The sequence below is a fragment of the Wyeomyia smithii genome, chromosome 3 (genome assembly GCF_029784165.1).
Source record: "Wyeomyia smithii strain HCP4-BCI-WySm-NY-G18 chromosome 3, ASM2978416v1, whole genome shotgun sequence".
Classification (NCBI taxonomy): domain Eukaryota; kingdom Metazoa; phylum Arthropoda; class Insecta; order Diptera; family Culicidae; genus Wyeomyia; species Wyeomyia smithii.
The window spans coordinates 159841304-159862877 of NC_073696.1; the positions used below are offsets into that span (position 1 = coordinate 159841304).

Sequence of the window (21574 nt, forward strand, 5' to 3'; positions counted from 1 at the left end):
AAAATGAGGCATGCAGACTGTCTGAGTAGGAATCCTGTGTGTGAACCGGAGGCCGAAGAACCTGAGCCAGTTTTGGCACATATAATGGAAGTGAACATAGAAGAAAACCAGTGGGTGAAGCAGCTTCAGAGAGAAGACCCGAAGTTGTTCGACATTATGAAGATTTTGGCGAACCCCCGGTGGATAATTGGGACAAAAGATTCACAAGGAATATGTTCTGAAGGATGAAGGTGTTATGAGGAAGTACAAGGATGGACTGAAGTGGGTAGTGCCAACACGTGCCCGGTAGCGAATCGTCCAAAATTTCCATGACGATCTGGGCCACAAGGGAACCGAGAAGGTTCTAGACACGGTTCGCAAAGTTTTTTGGTTTCGACGAATGAGAAGTTATTTCAAACAACATCGGCTCTTGTGTGCCTGTGCTTATGTGAAAGCTAAAGGCGAAGCCACAGAAGGTTTGCTGAATCCGATCGAGAAAGTGGCAGTGCCATTCGACACAATCCATTTAGATAATCTTGGTCCACTCATTCGTTCATCGCAACTGAATGAGCACATCATCGTGCTAGTGGATAGATTCACAAAATACGGCGTGCTGAAGGCGGTGCGCAACACAAGGGCAATTCCAGTCTTTCAAATACTTGACGAAGTTTTTGCCATATTTGCAAAGGCATAGTCACTGATCGTGGGACGGCCTATGCTTCAAAAGAGTTCGCTAATTTTTGTGTTCAATCCGGGATCGTACACATGAAAGTCGCAGTTGGAACACCCCGCACCAATGGCCAAGTTGAGCGCGAGGACAGAAATGTTTTTGATGCCATGCGCTGCATAGTGAAGAATGATGATAAAGGTTGGGACAAACATCTCTGTATGATACAATGGGGACTCAATACGGTTTATAGAAGATTTGGCTAATACTGATCTTGGTGCAATGTACCGATGTGGCAATATAAACGACAAACTAGCTATTTTCAATAGCACACTTCTGTCAATCATCGATCTACATGCTCCTTTGAAAAAGAGAACTATCATCGATCCAAACTGCTCTCGGATTACTCAGAATTTAAATGTGTTGTTCAAAAACCGATCTGATGCATACAACTGTTGGAAAGAAGATAAGTAATGCCCTAGAAAATGGAATAATTTCACACGGTTAAGAAACATGGTCAATCGGGAGGTAAAGAGATCCAAACAAGACTTTTTCTCTCCTGAGCTTTCGGCAAAAAAGCTTTGGAGTAACATTAAACGGCTCGGTCTCAAGGATGTATCTTTCAAAGCTGGTGGCGGAGATGTCAGTGCCTCGACGCTTAATACATTCTTCGTGTCTCAGTTCAATCCTTCTTTTCTGCACGACTATACGCCGGAAGTTACTAATGACAATTTTTCGTTTAGGGGCCTATCTCAAGATGAAGTACTGGCTGAATTTAATTCAGCTAGTTACGATTCCACTGGAACTGACCCTTTTCCTTTGCATATCCTCAAAAAATCACTTGTTCCAATCGCTAAAACCGACAATCCTTCCGTTGACTCTGATTACCGTCCAATCAGTATTCTGCCTGCTCTATCAAAGATTTTTGAAAGTTTAGTTGCAAAACAACTGAATACCTATTTGATGGACAACCAACTTTTATGTACTCTTCAGTCTAGATATCGCAAACACTGCAGTACTACCACTGCCCTCATCAAAATAGAAAACGACATTCGTTGTGCATTGGATCGAAAACTTGTCACGGTTTTAGTACTGTTGGATTTCAGCAAAGCATTTGACTCTATAAGCCATAATCTACTTTGTACAAAACTGAAAAATTTGTTCTCACTTGGAAATAGCGCTATCAAACTAATCTACTCATATCTTTCGGGCCGTTCACAATATGTAGAGTTTGATAACGCTGAATCTGATTTGTCTGCTGTAACGAGCGGTGTCCCACAAGGATCAATTCTGGGACCGCTCTTATTTTCGATGTTTATGAATGATCTTCCAGAGCAGTTGTCGTACTGTCAATTTCATTCATACGCAGATGATTTTCAATTGTATATCTCCGCAAGCTTAAATGAAATTGATGATCTTGTCGATAAAGTCAATTCAGATATTGACAAGATTACTAGTTGGAGTAACTTCAATAGCATTAATTTAAAGGCTAAAAAAACTCAAGACATTGTATTTAAAACGAAACGAATGGTTCTCAATGTAGACTCTCGTATTAAAGTTGGAGAAGATATCATCGCTTTTTCTCCAATCGTCAAAAATTTGGGTATACTCATGGACAATCACATGATGGGTCAATGCAATCTTTAGTTGCATTGCGGCATTTCACTCCTCAGGCTATCTGGTTACAACTCGCGAGATCTCCTATTGTTCCCCTGTTCGATTATGACAATGTACTTTACGCAAATGTTTCTCACGAAAACTTCGAAAAATTGAAATTGGCTTTCAATTCTGTCACCCGCTATGTCATCTCATGTATGGACTTCCTCACTGCGACCAGAATCGTTGATCTATTGTGAGAATCACCCGCTATGTACATAACAATCGCCGGTTTGCTCATATTTCTTGTTACCAGAAATCATTAGTTGGGTGTACTTTCAAAAATTACTTAGATTTTAGACTATGCACTCAGACCTACAAAATATTATTCGACGGACCTCCGTATTTCTCGAGATTTTACACGTTTTCTCAATTGCCCTGATCAAGAAATCTTCTTTTAATCAGATGTGCTACCGATATCGGTAAAAAAGCTTTCCGCCATCGTAGTGTATGTTTATGGAACCGCCTGCCAGACGTGTGCAAACGAGCTAAAAGTTACTCGACATTTGAAAGATCGTGCAAATTGTATTTTGCTCAATTGGATTAAATGAAATAAAAATAAATTAAACTGATCTGCAGAGGTTACTCACAATGTTGTGTGCACAAGCTTTGAAAACCATTATTAGGTTGTTTGTGTAGCAAATGATTAGATGAATAAATAAATAAAATACTATGATCAATGATTTGACGAAGGTATCTCCTCATTCACTGCTGTTCTACTACAATCCTCGGGAGATTATACAAAATCAGTTGCAAATGATGTTTACTGTAGAAGTTCCGGACCGGCAGTCGGATACTATTAAGGCCATGGTAAGTTCCGGTAAGGCGATCTGCTACTTATGGAAAAGGATCAGCAAGCAACTGGATTTAGCAAGAAGCTTGAGCCGCGTTTCAAGGGTCCATATACCAATGCAATTATTGGTAAAGGCTCTCGGGAGCGATCGATACCTCATTGCTGATGTTCCTGGATTGCAATTGACGCAAAAGAAAACATCGACAATCTTCGCGGCGGAACGAATGAAGCCGTGGATGGTCAACGCGTCGGTGGAGAGCAGTGACAACGAGAGCTCCAGCTCAGGTGATTCTACCGATTGAAATAATCACCGAGGCGGGATGAATACACTGTGGTGTCCGTTGTAACCGACTTCAAATTGCCTTATCGAATTTATTTCGAAGGAACACCCAAGCAACCCAATAATTGGCAAGCATTCATTTGTTCCCAAATTTCTATTATTCAAATCAGTAATAAAACGCCTTTGAACTGAAGGGTCGTAATTTTGTCTTGATCCGAAAGCCCCAGAAAGAATATCGCTTACAGTCGTTTCATAAAAGACTTTGCCAAAGTTGTTAAACCGCTGACCACTCTTCTACGAAAGGACAGCGACTTCAAGATCACTCCAGAAGTAGTTGAATGCTTTGAAAATTGCATACTAATTCTCATGGCAGACCCCATCCTAATTTATCCAGATTTCGCGAAAGAAATCATTTTGATGACTGATGCGAGCCATTGGTGCCGTTCTATCGCAGGGCCCAGTTGTAAAAGACAGGCCGGTTGCTTTTGCATCATGGACTTTGAACAGAACGGAAGAGCGATTCTCAACAACAGAGAAAGAACTTCTAGCGTGAGTGTGGGCCGTAAACATTTTGGGCCATACTTATACGAAAGAAGGTTAAAATTATACATGGATCATCAACCGCTAACTTACAGCCTCACCAATGCAAACAACAAAATTATCCGCTGAAAACTGGCTTTAGAGGAAATAGATGACGAATTTTGGCAACACGTCGTTGTTTGTTAACGTTGTTTTAAACCGCTGTTTTATTTTTCGCCTTTTTAAGTATAAAGTTTTGAATTCCAGTTAATTATTTCTACAAGTTGCTTTATCGAATCATTTTTTACACGTGTGTCATCGAGTGATATAAATATTGCAATCCTTCGACTCTATTTTACTGTTCTTCGTTTTGCGACAACCCACACTGCTGATTTTTTGTTCGAGTTATGGCATCGGTTTGCAAAACATGCAGCTCTCCTGTAAATGGGATCGATAGAATTGCCTACCGTGGCAACTGCTGTTCATTGTTCCACCGCACATGTATTCCCGGATTGCAGCGATCTATTCTGGACGTGATGTCAACTTTCAACAATAATCTGCGACGAGTGTGCCAACAATTTTAACGATTGGTTGCTGCATCCGGCTAACGCTAGCCACCCCCCTCCCACCACCAACTCATCGATGCTATGTGAAGCTGTCGACAAATTAAACACGGTTGTCACAGATCTTTCTTTTCGCATTGAAAAGCTTTTCCCGATCAGCGCTGCAGCTCCGGCTCAAAAAAAAATTGATACTCAGCGACAACCCAGAGAACAACCGACACCTAAACGGAGTCGCGAAGACAACGTTAAATTTTGTCCCGCTGCGGCTGGTGTTTGTGGCACAAGATTGATTCAGTGCAAAATAAAAACCGTCGCTGATGAACGGCAGCAATTCTGGCTTTATTTGAGCCGGCTGGATCCGAGTCATACAGTTGATGATGTTGTCGTTATGTCGCAAGAATGTCTCGGCATCAGTGAAACGCCAAATGTTGTGAGGCTGGTGAAAAAGACGCTGATATTACAAAGCTGAACTTTGTTTCTTTCCGGGTGGAAGTACCGAAAGCGTTGAAGGATACTGACCTACGAGCATCCACATGGCCCACCAGAATTTTCATTCGCGAGTTCGAGTTCGACCAAGTACGCCCGGACAGATTTCGCTAATAGCAAATTGGCCCACTCAAATGCTGTGATCTTGTCAAGCGAGAGTCAACCGACTCTCGCACAAGTTAAGTATCTTCCGTTCTATGCTCCTGACGATGAATATTCAAATTCAGATTCGTGTTTTAGCTTACCTGACGATTTGACAAGTCCGTCGCTCACCGAATCCAGAACGCCTGATGCATGCAGAGTAAACTCGTCGATTCAACTTCACTATCAGAATGCTTGTGGAATGAATTCGAACATCGAGGATTATCTACTTGCTTTTTCTGAGGGCTGCTACGAGTTGCTAGCCCTCACGGAAACTTGGCTGGATGATCGCACCCAATCATCGTATTTATTTGGTTCGGAGTATGAGGGCTTCCGCTGCGACCGTAGTCCTTTTAACAGCCTAAAAAGGACCGGTGGAGGTGTGCTTATTGCTGCCCATCGTCGCTTAAAAGCTAACTTGATCCATGAGAACTCGTGGAATATTCCTGAGCAGGTATGAGTGTCCGTCCAACTATCTGGTCGGAAATTATTCATTTGTGCAGTTTATTTTCCGCCGGATCGAACACGCGAAAAGCAATTGATCGATATGCATCTCCAGGGACTTTAATTTACCTATTCTGTTTTGGCGCCACTCTCGGGACGGATTTATTTATCACGACCCAAATCAGTCACCATTCCATGCCTGCGCTCTGGATCTCTTGGATGGTTACAGCGCCGCGGGACAGCAGCAAATCAACTGTAATGCCAACGAGAATGGGCGTTGCTTAGATCTTTGTTTCGTTAGCATTAATGATACGGCACCGCTGCTAGCTCTCGCGCCTGATCCTCTCGTAAAAAACGTTGCTCACTACCCGGCACTTGTTTTGTCGCTTGACGATCGCTTCAAAGTCGAGTACCACGAGCCTCCCAATCTATCTGCTGCTATCGATGATGATATCCGTTTCCACAGCTGTGGTCGCTATTCGCTGCCATTGGTATCCGCTGCCCTGCATCGGCTGCCCCTGCTATCGATGCTGAGACGCGCTGCGCTATTCGTTGCCATACCACGGCTGTGACCGCTATCCGCTGCTATCGATGCTGATACTGCTGCTGTATCCACTGCACTTCTACTGCTGCTGCTAAGGGAGGACTGCTTTTGTCGCAGTCTAGAATTATAATGAGCGGCTTCGGGTGAAACAGGCTCTTATATAGGCCAAAATGCACATTTCAAATGGCAAGGTCTATGATTCTGTCGACCGTACTTGGGAAGCAATCATATAAAGACCAATCAGAGGCCGAATTTTTCGTTTTGACAAGGCTTGACTATTTTCAATAATACAATCGTTTGAATAACAAAATTACAATTATCTGCATTTGGGAAGAATCTTAGAAGATTTTCCAATCTATTGCTGCAAGAATGAAGGAAATCCATCGAATATTAACCGATTTATTAGCATTTGAAATTGATCATATTTTTCACTTTTTACAGTTTTAGATTTTCATTTCACAACCGTATGTAGCCGAACTTCCTGAGAGAAGTATTCTACTTCAAAAAATGACTATGGCTTTTGTCATGCTGAACGCCAACGCGAGTGATCGGGCGAGAAACTTGCCGTAGGGTGATGAACAGCAGCCATGGTCGAAACACCGAACTGTGCTGCCCGGTTGCCACTTTTGCATCGAAACACGGCACGACGTGTATTGCAACTGCAACTGAGTGTTAGTGTTGAATCGACAACACGCAGAGCGATAGCCGAACCACCGGTAGCAGTGGCTGTTTTTCATTTTCGCCACGGGTGTTTCAAACTTCGGCAAACACCGGAATCGAGGGATTTGGCTCCGTATAAACACCGGCCGCAGCCGAGAGTTTCAACTTCGAGAAAGCATCTCGACAACACGCTCGCCTGCTTGTTCTAGCGCGGGTTGATTTGATTAGTGATGGAAAATATCGAGCAAAATCCGTTTGCGGGTTTTGATGTTTTCAATCAAACCTATCTCGCTTTGGCAAGGGAGTGCGAGGTCGCAAAAGCACTTGTTTACTTGTTAATTTAATGGTCATTTAGGATGAATCCTATATGGTATTTTGCAAGTGCAAGAAATAATTCGTATTGTTTGTGCCGTCAGCGCCGTCAGCGATAAATCAACAACTATGGTTAGCGCCGAAATTGAACGATATCGATAAGAAGCGATCATCCAAATTAACGATAAATATTGAATTTATTCACTTATAATAATATTTATATATATTGATAATTTTCCAATCTGTAGATTTGGCCGTGGAATTTTAACAAATTAGACGCTGACTGGACTATTTGGCATTAATCCTAGAACAGAATACTTTTTGTTTTGTATGGCGTCGGATGATAGAGAAATGCGGTTGAATTAGTTTACTATAGCGTTTGTCGGCATTTGCGGGAAGCCCCAAAGAGAGTAATGTTTAATATTGATAATTTGTGGAACATAAAAATATGCAAGAGTAGAAATTTTTCTGGATATATTTTCAAAATTTTTTTTTTCACTTGGTTAATTTTTCGAATGGACAAAACTATTATTCAAAATATTGTCGAAGAACAATACCGATCGAATAAATAGAGAATCAAATGTTGATTATAACCATAATGTATGTTCGGAGATGTTTCAAGATATTCAAAAATGCATCTTTCGATGTAGGAAGATGAGTGATCAATCCACCTAAAAGTGAGATAGAAAATTTACTTTTTCATCAGATTGAGATAGTTGCTTGATGTTTCCGGCAAAATTTTAGGTGATCTAAAAACAAGAAACTTGGCCGAAGACATCATGTTTCTATTGCTTATATATTATGAGCAACATAAAGTTCTCTATAAAGAGGTACTGAAAATCACAATTTTCATTATAACTTTTTTTTCAGATTTTTCTGAGTTTTAAAACCTTCTACAAAGTTATCAGTCATCCAAAAATGCATGTTTATGCAGAACATTGTTTTTTTATCTCCCAAAATAAAAAAGTTTTTTGACATATTTCGATACTTTTGGAGATATTTTCACCTAAACCATCTCCAAATTACGCAATTTTACCCAAGTGGCAAATCCATACGATGAAATAACTATCTTAAGACTTACAATAATAGGTACAAACTTTTGTATGTAAGAGTATGTAAGCAGTCTTTCCGCCTGATTTTCAAAGCTATTTGATGCCGATTTTTACATGAAAAAAATAAAAAATAAATCAGTTTTGAGTTTCGAAGGTAGCACCACAGACAAACATGCCACTCAATGACGATTTCATCGACCTGAAAAATAACGATAATTTTGAAATTTTGCTTAGTGGACAATAATGCTGCAAGTGTCGCTATAAGCAAACGTGCCTTTTCATCACCAAAGACAGAAACCATCAGTAATGCCGCTTGTGTTGATTTAAGCAAGCGTGCACACCCATTAGCAAAGACAAAAACCTTTTTACGAAAACAAGTTAGAAGGCAATATGTTCACATGGTGGCGCATGAGTGTAACGTTTCGAATAAGGACGAAGATTTTTCAGGATTTTTGTTCGAAGAGGCACGTCTGTTTGTCTGTGGTAGCACTAAACGATCTTGAGCTAATTATGCATGCACACTTTGGTGACGGTAGTGTTAAAAGTAGATTAACCAAATTATGAGTTTTTTCTTATATTAAACTTCAGATAATGAGAATATCATACTAGTAAGATTTCCCGCTGCATTGGTTGCTCATTTCGTCAGATCCTGTTATCACAGAAGCACGTGAGTGGCCAAAAGTGGACATTAAAACTTTTTCTCTGCTCGTCCCTTTTGAAATCGGGTAAGAAGAATAAATGGAATTTGAAAAAAAAGCTACTATTTTCATCCACGCTTACATTACTGAAAAAATATATTTAAATTTAAAAATTTAAATTTATTTCTAACATATTCACCATTTTTTTTACCCTTACCAAAGCATGCATGCAAGTTTAACTAAAGATCATTTAGTGCCACCTTCGAAACTCAAAACTCTTCATTTTAAAATTTTTGTATATAAAAAGCGACATCAAATAGCTTTGTAAAACAGGCGGAAAGGCTGCTTACATACTGTTACATACAAAAGTTTTTGCCTTTTATTGAAATTCTTAAGATAGTTATTTTATCGTATGGATTTGCCACCTGCGTAAAATTGCGTAATTTGGAGATGATTTAGGTGAAAATATCTCCAAAAATATCGAAATATGTCAAAAAACTTTTTTATTTTGGGAGATAAAAAAACAATGTTCTGCAAAAACATCCATTTTTGGATGACTGATAATTTTGTAGAAGGTTTGAAAACTCGGAAAAATCTGAAAAAAAAGTTATATTGAAAATTGTGATTTTCAGTACCTCTTTATAAAGAACTTTATGTTGCTCAAAATATGTAAGCGATAGAAACATGATGTCTTCGGCCAAGTTTTTTGTTGTTAGATCACCCAAAATTTTGCCGGAGACATCAAGCATCTATCTCAATCTGATGAAAAAGTAAATTTTCTATCTCACTTTTAGGTGGATTGATCACTCATCTTCCTACATCGAAGGATGCATTTTTGGATATCTTGAAACATCTCCGAACATACATTATGGTTAAAATCAACATTTGATTCTCTATTTATTCGATCGGTATGGTTCTTCGACAATATTTTGAATAATAGTTTTGTCCATTCGAAAAATTAACCAAGTGAAAAAAAAATTTAGAAAATATATCCAGAAAAATTTCTACTCTTGCATATTTTTATGTTCCACAAATTATCAATATTAAACATTACTCTCTTTGGGGCTTCCCGCAAATGCCGACAAACGCTATAGTAAACTAATTCAACCGCATTTCTCTATCATCAGACGCCATACAAAACAAAAAGTATTCTGTTCTAGGATTAATGCCAAATAGTCCAGTCAGCGTCTAATTTGTTAAAATTCCACGGCCAAATCTACAGATTGAAAAATTATCAATATTTATAAATATTATTATAAGTGAATAAATTCAATATTTATCGTTAATTTGGATGATCGCTTCTTATCGATATCGTTCAATTTCGGCGCTAACCATAGTTGTTGATTTATCGCTGACGGCGCTGACGGCACAAACAATACGAATTATTTCTTGCACTTGCAAAATACCATATAGGATTCATCCTAAATGACCATTAAATTAACAAGTAAACAAGTGCTTTTGCGACCTCGCACTCCCTTGCCAAAGCGAGATAGGTTTGATTGAAAACATCAAAACCCGCATACGGATTTTACTCGATATTTTCCATCACTAATCAAATCAACCCGCGCTAGGACAAGCAGGCGAGCGTGTTGTCGAGATGCTTTCTCGAAGTTGAAACTCTCGGCTGCGGCCGGTGTTTTTACGAAGCCAAATCCCTCGATTCCGGTGTTTGCCGAAGTTTGAAACACCCGTGGCGAAAATGAAAAACAGCCACTGCCACCAGTGGTTCGGCTATCGCTCTGCGTGTTGTCGATTCAACACTAACACTCAGTTGCAGTTGCAACACACGTCGTGCCGTGTTTCAGATATGCCACTCAGTGTAGAGCGTGGTTTGGACATGGCTGATGAACAGTCGTAAGTAGAGCTATTTATTAACCTACGGCAAGTTTTTTGCCCGATCGCTCGCGTTGGCGTTCAACATGACAAAGGCCTAAGTAGCAACACCAAGCGTGCATGGCGGAATTTAAAACAAAAAGGCTTCTGCACAGCGATAGCAATTAACTTTTTACAAATCCTAACGAGGACGCTTTGTTTCGGCTCGAGCAGCAAAAGAAAACGGATCGGTTTTACTTCCGCTTTATTTCGCGATACGTTCGGTACAAAAATTCAAACACTTTTCATAGCTGTGATTGATTTTGATTGATTGATTTCTTTCGAAGGGACTTTTATCTCAAATGATCATTCGTCCCTTCGTAGCTATGAATGAAGCACACTTGAAATTTTATCACATTTTCTTGGTGGGGGTTTCTGCAGTTTATTTGGAGTTCGTTCATTGGTCTGCCAATCAGCAAAGACGATGATGCAATCGCGAGGACGGTTGCGCAGTTCAATTCGCAGGATATTCGGGATGATACAATGTTGCATAATACAGGGTGCGCTTTGAATTGATTGTTCTAGCACAAATCGAACACTATTACTGTTACTTTGACTTGTTCTCGTTTTTTTATTTTTACTGTGTTTTTTAACGATTTCTGCAAAAGTTGCGTCGCCATCAAAAACATAATCATTCTGATCGTTATTTTTATATTCAATTCTACGCTTTTTGCCGATTTGGTTCGATTCAGAAGGAACCATAATTGAAGGTCCCATTCAGCGCGCGGGCATCATTAATGGCAGCTATATTCTGACGCGTATTTATTCCCAAACCGAGTTGTTAAATTTTCAAACTACTTACAAAATAATTTCTCTCAATAACATTTAATCTCAACTGTTCCATATCGAAGTTCAACGCGCTGTTTATCGAGCTTGATATTTGGTCCCGCGTTGCAATGACGGAATCAGAGAGAGAAGATAATTTCTTCGTCTCTGATGCGATACGCTTGACCTCCGAAACCATATGTTACCCACCACAACACTGGTTTGATAAACATTCATCACACTCAAAGCAAAGATTATCGAAGATTGTCAAAGCAGTAGAATTAGCAATGGGCCATCCTAAAAAAAAACGATTCTCCTAAATCGATTAATCAAGGTCAATAAAATCGGTTAATGAGAAAATCGAGCCTGAAAAATCGATTCAACAATAAATAGATTTTTGTTCGGTTTAAGCTTTTTACGACCTTTTTTGGATATATTTATGGAGATTTTGTTTTGTTTGCGGTTTCTGGTTTATCAATCATTTTCAACGAGTTTTATATTTTCAAATTTTTCGCTCACTCATTTGGCGTCCTTCGATGATTGACGAGCAGGCGACCGCCTGCTTCGCCTTCGCGGTAATCCGTCCCTGGTTTATTGCCATCTTCTTTTACCGCGTGTACTCCTTTGGCGGTTTTTTTCTACTAAGAGTTTTCGTTGTCGCTCATCCCATAGACCATTTCACGAGACGTTTGTGAACTTGATTCATGAACGAAATTTTGACAGAAAGTTTGAACCGCTGACATAATGCACGTGAAAGCATCATCAACATCAGCAAAATCCGTGACACCTGTCGGTTCGTGAAATGGTCTATTGTTTCGGATGTACTAAGAGCAATCCAAACCTGTATTATTGGGTTGTTTAGCTATTCAAGTATTCACGGATTTCCGATTTTTATATATCATCCATAAGAGTGTAGTTTTCTAAGCAAAACGTGATTTTTTAAAACTTAATATCATTTTCCTTCGATTTTCGAATGAAAAAATAGAATTCGGTCTAAATCGCTACAACGACTGTTGGTAGATGGGCGAACTGTCATTGTAGCGGTTTCGAGCAGATTTCAAGCAGTTTTAAATCGTGATTTAAAAAGCGAAGGACAATGATAGAATTTTTTTTAAATCACGTTTTACATAGAAAATTCAGATCTTTCAGATGATATAAAAAAAGATTTAGCTGAACAACCCAGTTCATAAAAAAATCGGAACATCCCCAGCACAAAGCGGCCATCCACATACCACGTGGACAGCTTGGCGGGGGGAGGTTGGCTAATGTCCACGGTCCATACAATTTTTCTAGAATTTATATGGGCCGTTGGTTGTCCACGGAGGGGGAAGGGTTGGGGTGTCAAAATCGTTAAAAATCTGTCCACGTGGTATGTGGATGGCCCCAAACTCAAATAAACAAAAATGGCGAGCGCGACACTATGCAGAACAAAATACAGCACGGCATATACACGATCATTCAATTCAACTTTTGCAATATTTGAGTTAACGAGTACCTCGCTACTCATAATTGAAAAATAAGCGCATCTGCCTTTTCTACCTTAATCAAAAAATTGGCGCTTGATAGTAAACACCCACAACGATAGTAAACAACGTCCCTACGGAAGCCAATTTTCAGAAAGTGCACTTGCAGAGGTAGCAAATATGAAATAATGTTGGCTAATATCCAAAATGGTAAATTCAATATCCAATGCAATGCCAAATTTCAGCTCAATCGGAATTCAGGAGTATTTGGTCTAAATTTCACTTTGTCGACTTATGAAGAAAAGCATAGTTTGTAATAGTTTTGTTTTTGTGCCAAATGCCGTATGCCTTGTTCACACTATAGCAGATATCACGTGATATCGCGTATCTTGAAACATGCATACATCTAGTTTTCACGGAAAATTTAGAGTATGAGATTTGAAATCAAGATGGACGATATTACATCATGTGAAAGAGTTATTACAAATGCATAAAACGTCGAGGTCTCGTGTTATCCAAATAATCGAAATTTTGCTAATTGTTCGTGAGGGCTAAATTTTGAACACTACTTCTAAATAAAACTGTAAAAGTCAATTTCCATTGCCACCCCAATGTACACCAATCAGGTAGTAATGATTGTATACAATATACGTCAAACTTTCTAGACGGTCTTGTGGTCTGGTAATTATGGGCGTCAGGTAAGCGATCGTCAAATTGTTGCATCGAATATTGCTTTTTTACGGAGGATATTTGCTGCGACTTAAATTGTTTTTTGACAGCAAAAACAATGTCAACGATCCTATGATTGAAATTGTAACTGTTTTCTTGTTGAGAATATTTACATTCTAAGGCATGCTATTTAGTTCGAGGTGCAAACTTGTCTCGTCGTTCTTTTCATCCTCGCTAGGGCTATGGGCGAACGGCTCACGAGCCGTTCATATGAACCGGTTCTTAGAAAAGAGCGAAAGAACGAACGGCTCACGAAAAAGAACCACGGTTCTTTGGGCGCACCAGAACTGAAGTTTACCAAGACAACACGATCTGTCAACGCTCGTGAATCATTGTGAACCATGAGTCGGTTCAGAGCCGCTCTTGTAAAAGAGCCGTTTCGCCCACCCCTAATCCTTGATATATTTCACAACGCATGCGTATTAGCCAAATTTCATACGGGTTTGTCGCGTTTGATGTCGCGTTTACTAAGGCAAAAAAATGGTTACTGCGTTCAAAATACTGGAGGGGCTCAATTTGGCTGCGGATTGTTCTTTTTCAACTCGACGACAAGGTTATCCAGCTTTCCTGGCCTACAGAAAACGTCAAAATAGGCTGCGTGCACTATCCGCCATTACCGCTCGTGGAAAGCTGGCTATGCTGGAACCTTGTGGGGGTGGTGACATACTCATGAAAAAAGTTGGCATGGACGTAGACAATTGTTTGAACCAACAAAAACATTTGAAATGCATTTTTCTCGGTTTCATGTCTATTGCATTTTAGCCCATTCTTCAACTATGGTCATCCCGGTAAAAAATTGACACATTTTCAGATCAGCGACCGAATTCCGAGCACACACTTCTTCGGAGAGAAGAAAAAAATTTCATATACTATCAATGAAGAAATTTTCTTCTCTTCAAAGAAAAGTGTTCTCGGAATTCGCCCGCAGATTACGTTAGTAACAATAAATGTAATCACTATTGTCTTCAATCCGTTTTGCACACATTTATTTTTCAGGCGAAAAAAAAACGATCTTACCATCCAAAGGATCAATTCAGTAGAAAATCGCGCTCGAAGATATCGAAAAAATCGATCAATCCAACCGAAAAGATCGATTTTGCAAAAATCGGACTGATTGTGCCCATTGCTAAGTGGAATACGATTTCCATTTGTGTGCAACCAAGCCATGTGAAAACAACATAGCTAGGCAACTACATTGTTAGGCTAACACGTAGTTATCGTGTTATGAACCTAAAAGACAATTGAATTGCCGTTTGAAGTGCCTGCTTCTTTTTCTGCAGTATAAAAGGACACATCAGAAGGGGCGCGCACTACAAGCATTTTCGTAGAAGGAAAAAGCCCTCGTGTCATACGCAGTAGGCTGCAAAAAGTCTAGATACAGTCGAATCCCTCTATAACGACAATTATATAGCGACAAATCTCTCTATAGCGACATTCTCAATGATCCCTTCTCTATATTCATAAAAATTATTTGTTTTATTGCGACATTTCTCTATAACGATGGTCCCTTGCGATGTCGCTATAAAGCGATTCAACTGTATATTTTCTTCATATTTGCAGAAATGGAAGATTTCTCCTAATGCATCAAAAACAACTTTTCTCAAACCCACTAATAACACAGTGCAACAATTTTTTTGCCTTGTCTTCTATTTATGATTTTTTGATGAAGTTTGATGCGAAAATAAATTTCCCGAAGTTTGAACATATTTCAACTTAAGGGGCAACAATGGCGCCATTTAGAATTTTTTGGAAACTGGAAAATTTTGATGTTTTTTCGACGCCATTTTGTTTTAAGACCAAATATAAAAATTCTAAGAGTTTGTCCACATATTAGCATCTTTTTACCCATCTTTTGAAAAAAACAGATCTTAAATCGGACAAAAACAGAGCTCAAAACGGTGGTTCTACGAAACCTGTTTTGGCATAGTTTTAGTGTATTTCACAAAGCAAAATAATATCGATTATTTCTGAACATTAATGGTAATTCGTCAATATCTCAAAGTGGTAGTCAAAAAATATCAAGATATTTTACGTAGATCAGACACCTACCATTCGATTTCTGAGACTTTTTTACTAAAAATAAGATATAATTTGACTACCACTTTAAGATATAAGCGAATTACCATTAATGCTCAGAAATAATCGATATTATTTTGCTCTTTGAAATATACTAAAACTATGCCAAAACCGGTTTCGTGGAATCACCGTTTTGAGCTTAGTTTTTGTCCGATTTAAGATTTTTTTTTAAAGATGGGTAAAAAGATGCTAATATGTGGACAAACTCTTAGAATTTTGATATTTGGTCTTATATCAATATGGCGTCGAAAAAAATAAAAAATTACCGGTTTCTCAAAAATTCAAAATGGTGCCATTGTTGCCCCGTAAGTTGAAATATGTTCAAAATCGGGGAAATTTAGTTTTGCATAAAAATACACAAACAAATTATATATAGAAGCCAAGGCAGAAAAAAAGTCAATTTTTGTTGCACTGTGTAATCATGTTGTTAAGATGAACGCAAAATCTGCGCCACGGGGTTTGAAGATCCGCGCCATGAGAATTAAATCTGAGCCGAAAAAAAATATTAAAAATTTGATTTTGATACAAGCATGGTTCAAATATGTATCGATATATTTATAAGAGCAAACTGGACATTTCTAGAGAATAAGTTTAACAAAGTGGATTTTTCCATAAAAATCGTATGGAATAGCTTATTTGTGTTGAGTCTAGAACGCAGGACATTGGAATTTTAAACATACGACGCGAATAACTACCTAGTAGTTAAAATGTCTTTAGTTAAATAAAAAAAAATGCTTTTGAATATGAACCTTATGAACTAACGTTCATCGTAAGTCAAAACCCTCACTGAGCTAATGTTTAGGAATGATCCAAGTTTGAAATCATGTTTATAAATGCAAAATGTTCGTATTACTGATTTTTTCTCTCCTTTCCTCTGTTTACAGAAGTATATTATAACGAGTAACGTACCAGTGAGATAAAAAATTCTCGCGTAATTTTCCAAAGGGACCTAAGTAACAATGACAGATTTTCTCCTCTCTCACTTTGTTTCGTTAATTACGTCGTCATTATATATATTTTCTAAGCTTTCTTCCCCTTAATCGAGAGATAGTAATACTGTCTTGCTTACTATGCATTGAGTGTTATGAAATATGGAAAAAATAACATAATTATTGATCAAAGAGAAAGTAAACAAAGAGAGTATCTCAATGTTAGATAGGTCGCTTTGAAAAATTACGCGAGAATTGATGTTTGCTGAGAGAATTGAATGATGAGATTTAATAAATATGAACTAAGAGGTATGATACATACTTTAAAATCTAACTCTTTAATCCAGTAAATCGTCGGAAACATTCAATCAGTAGTTAATAATGCAATTCATAGACAGTTTTACAAAAATTAACAGTTCAAAAGGGTAAGAGGCCGAGCTAAGTTTCAGTAAGAAAATGAAAAGATATTATTACTATTACTAGTTGAAATATGGCACCAAGCTCGAAAAAGTAGAAGCAAACCTTAGCTTAGTGAAATTTTAAAAATGAAGCTTATTTATAAAAATGTTTTGATTCAATGAAAAATATGTACATAAAAATCACTGAGTTCAAATTCATTTCTAACACTTAACTTATGTTTCTCTGAAGAAACATGGAAAGAGAGTTTTTTAATGTACGTATTAACTTTTGTAAATAAAGCTCCAAACGACAGTTTAATGTAAATGCTTAGTTTGCGTGGCTTGCAAAATAGTCGCGGCGAATAGACCAAAATCTTTCAACCTCACTTTTAGAACGGTAGTGGTGCCACAGACAAACAGACGTACCACTCCATGAAAAATTCTTAAAAAAATGTTAGTAGAGATGCCAATTTTCTAATTTAAACTAGATTTTTCCAGTTTTTTTTTTCGAGTTATCCAGTTAAAAAGTTGAATCAAAAAATTCTCCAGTTTTTGTATAATTTTCCAGTTTTATTCAGATTTTTCATCAGCTCAAGTTTCCATTGTTTTTGTAGATTTTGAAAATATTTTTTTAATTAAAAAATTGTATCTTGTTTCATATTTCAAAGTTCTTCAAGAGGGAGTGAATAAGGATTTCACTAATGTTTTTCTTTCTATTCTCTGTTCGCACGAACTCAGAGAAATTGATAGCAACATGATATGTCATAAATTAAAAAAAAAAAAACATTAAAACAATGTAGAAGCAAAAAAGCCAATAATGGATAAAGCAATTATTTAAAATTTTGTAAAATCTGTATTTGAATAGGGCTGATTGAAACGTGAGATTGTTAAATATTTTTGATTGTGACCTGGACCGAGAATACTACATATTAAGTGATTAGCGCCTTGTCATATCTGTGGTATATAATCTCCATTTGGAAAATTGATTAATTTAATAAAATTTAAAGAAAATGGGTTCAAAGCAAAATCTTAAGCGAATAAATAAGCCTTTTTAGATTTTTTTTCTCCTTAAGAGTTTTTGAAATGTTCCGAAGAGTTTTAGACAGTGTAATTGTCTATCCAAGAACCTAATTTGGTAAAAATCAGCGATGGCCGTTTAATAAATCATTTTTTGTTTCTAAAGTATTTTTTTCAATAGTCCTTTTCAAGTAATTTTTTCAGTCCTTTGCAAAAATCCCTAATTGCCTTGCACCCACAAAGTTTCATTGAATTCTGAGAGGGTGCAGCCAACTACTCAGTTGAACTAGTGCGAAATACTTCAATATTAAATTCTAGGTTGCTGAAAGCAAGGTTGCAAGGCTTTCCGCAAAATCCGCGCCATGGAGTAGTAGAAACGCGCCAAATCCGCGAGAATCGAAAATTCCGCAAAAAACGCAGAATCCGCGCCGACTGTAACAACCCTGCGATTAGCTCACTTCATTGTCGATAAGATAGAATTAAGATTAGGTTAAGGTTTAATTTTATATTCATTAATTTTTTTCTTGGCAAGTAGGTTTACAATTTCCGAACAAGTATGTTCACTCAATTGCGGAAGCCATTACTATCTTTTAATGCAATAAAATTTTAAAAAGTATATGCAATAGTGTTTAAATGTCACCGATTGTGGCAGCACACACAATATTCTTACAAACATGTTTACCAAGACTTAAAGCACTCTTTTGCCTCGCGCAGACAGCGCCGACAATTTTGGAAGAATAAAGTTCCAGCCTTAACCATTTATAAGGCAGTGGCAACTATATTGCCACCAACGAAATACAAAATTTTTTGTTGCACCAAGAATTTCCTTTATAAATTTTGCTTAGACAAGGTCTTCTGGGGGTCTCTCGCAACACTCTAAGTTTCCTAAAACTGCTAGAAATGTGCATTGTTAATTTGGGGACAATTTTAACATTTTATTTACGTTTTACTGAACTTGTTTCGGCTCCAAGCGCAGTTTTCACGACCCAAATGTCGTATGAAGCAGTTTATGTCTAAAACCAACCAAAGTCCCGTGCCTCATGGCGACTCGTGGACAATAGAAAAACTTGTGTTTTCAACTGTTCTAACAGTTAACCCTCCCAACCGGTCTCGAGGTACGATACTGGCCTAACAAACCAGGCATATATCAAGATGGCTTGACAAAGTAATTTTTTTTAATTCTTTTATCACCAATATTTAGTGGTTAATTTGTGAGTTCGAAATCCAATTTGTGGTAATTTGTGGTTAAGTGGTTTCCGAGAAATTTTCAAAAAACTGAGTCAAGCTATCTTGAAACATGATTTTTCTTTAAATGAATCGGACAACGATGATATATACATCAATCGAAAGCTCTTAATTTGTGGTTCACGAAAATGTAATTTTAACGTCATAATTACTAGTGTTTGTACAGAAATTTGTGTTTTATTGTTCACGTAGTTCTACGTTTTGTTTATTTGTTGATGACGCTGCTGTCCGCTAGTGGCGTTGGCTGTTTGCGGTGTTTGTCACTGCTATACTGAGCGTGCGTTTGGGGAATATGCTAAATATCGTGATTCTTAGGAACTTAGCCAACACACTTGCATTACAGGTAGCTTAACAGGCGCAGAATGGATATGTGTAAATTTGTTGTCAAAAAGGATACCGGTAACGAAAATGTACTTTCAAAGGAAAGCAATCCAAATTCGACGGATTATTTTGCAGAACCAGTAGGAATGGCAAACAATAATTATCACTTTTTCATCACCTAGACTCGGAGAAATGTTTCAGAAATATTCAAACAAACGTTCAAATAAGTTGTCGGGATCCAACTTAATGTTGCTCTTCTGTTATTTTTTCATGCATATGTGCTAACTTATGAGCAAAGTAATAAAGAAGATATCTGCTGTCCGCGTGTCTGTTAAGCTACTAGTGGCAGGGTCGCACAGAGGAGTACCTAGAACAAAAATCTGGCCAAAATAAGAAAAAAAATTTATGTCGCTTTTTGGTGCCGCTATATTTTTTCTGCAGCTTAAATAAATGCTTCACAATATACCATCACTCGATTAACGTTAAACGGTTTTATCATATGCTGAGAGCGCTGTAAACATTGACAAATTTTCAAGCATTTTTTGAGAATGGAACCAAGTTGTGCCGGGCGTCAAAAAAAAAAATGACAATTGATCAATATTATGCACCAAATGAATTCTTTATGTTCAATGCTAATAAACCGGTTGATAAAAATTCCGATATTAAAAATTATAGCTACTCTTGAGAAGTTTTCGAAATTAGTGATTTTTACGTATTTTCGAGCGTTTTCTATATTGAAAGAGTTATCAAATTTCGCGGAATCCGATCATATAATCATCGGAGGAATGGAAGTTCGTAACATCACATCCTCGCAAATATCTCATCCGGTAACGTCCGGATTGACATTTGCGACCCGTTTGAAAAATGTTGTTCATGACATATTTCGACGAATACCTGCCTCATGCTTAAAACAGAGTTTCAGTTCAACAAAGATTAAATGAGATTAGTTAAGTGAATGAACTTCAACTAATTTAAGTTAACTTAAAATTAACTTGATGCACAGAATCAATAATCTAGGTAAATAACACTACGTTCAAAAGCCTTTTTTCAACCTACGTAGGTTCCACGAGGCATTATATAATCTGTGAGCAACAAATTGAAAATTCAAAATGAAAATATTTTGCTACATCATTTTTCTTGCAAATTCTTCGATTTGTTTCGCTGCCCGTTTTGCGAACACAAATTATACGAGCGTATTTCTTCATCTGTTCAATAACATTAATGAAGCCACATAGGCTATATAAATGTAAACATCAAGTTATGTGCGTGATTATCAGAGTTACTCTTTGATACAATTCTGCGCCTATTGGGCTACCTGTAGTAGAGCAAGTGTGTTGGCTAAGTTCCCCGAATCTCGATATTTACCATATTCCCCAAACGCACGCTCAGTATAGCAATGACAAACACCGCAAACAGCCAACGCCATTAGCGGCCAGCAGTGTCATCAACAAATAAATAAAACGTAGAACTACATGAACAATAAAACACAAATTACTGTACAAACGCTGATAGTTATGACGTTAAAATTAACATTTTCGTGAACCACAAATTAAGAGCTTTCGATTGATCAATATATCATCGTTGTCCGATTCATTTAAAGAAAAATCATGTTTCAAGATGGCTTGACTCAGTTTTTTGAAAATTTCTCGGAAACCACTAAACCACAAATTACCACAAATTGGATTTCGAACTCACAAATTAACCACTAAATATTGGTGATAAAAGAATTAAAAAAAATTACATTGTCAAGCCATCTTGATATATGCACAAACCAGGTGTCTTTTTTTAAATATATGCTATATATGCCATTACTACTTCAATAATTTAATGTTCTAGGAACTGCGACAGTTTAAAAAATTGTACATACCCGAACGAAGATCAATACTTTGGTGTCGCCGATACGATATTTTCCTTCAGACACACGAATCATTGGGAATTGTGAAGGACAAGTACACTTTTCAACTAGATCACGCACCTAAAATATTAAAAAGGAAATTAATTAGACTGACCATTATATGATTCTGC

General features: G+C 37.6%; 1 protein-coding gene across 26 annotated transcripts in view; it reads right to left on the reverse strand.

Annotated features, from left to right (window-relative positions):
* Positions 1–21574, reverse strand: part of LOC129732737 (GAS2-like protein pickled eggs) — a 1144034-nt gene that overhangs the window by 739846 nt on the left and 382614 nt on the right. For all 26 annotated transcript variants that reach the window (XM_055693913.1, XM_055693917.1, XM_055693914.1 and 23 more), the window contains one exon: positions 21417–21524. In XM_055693913.1, coding sequence (XP_055549888.1) covers positions 21417–21524 — 108 coding nt within the window. The remainder of the gene's footprint in view (positions 1–21416; positions 21525–21574) is intronic.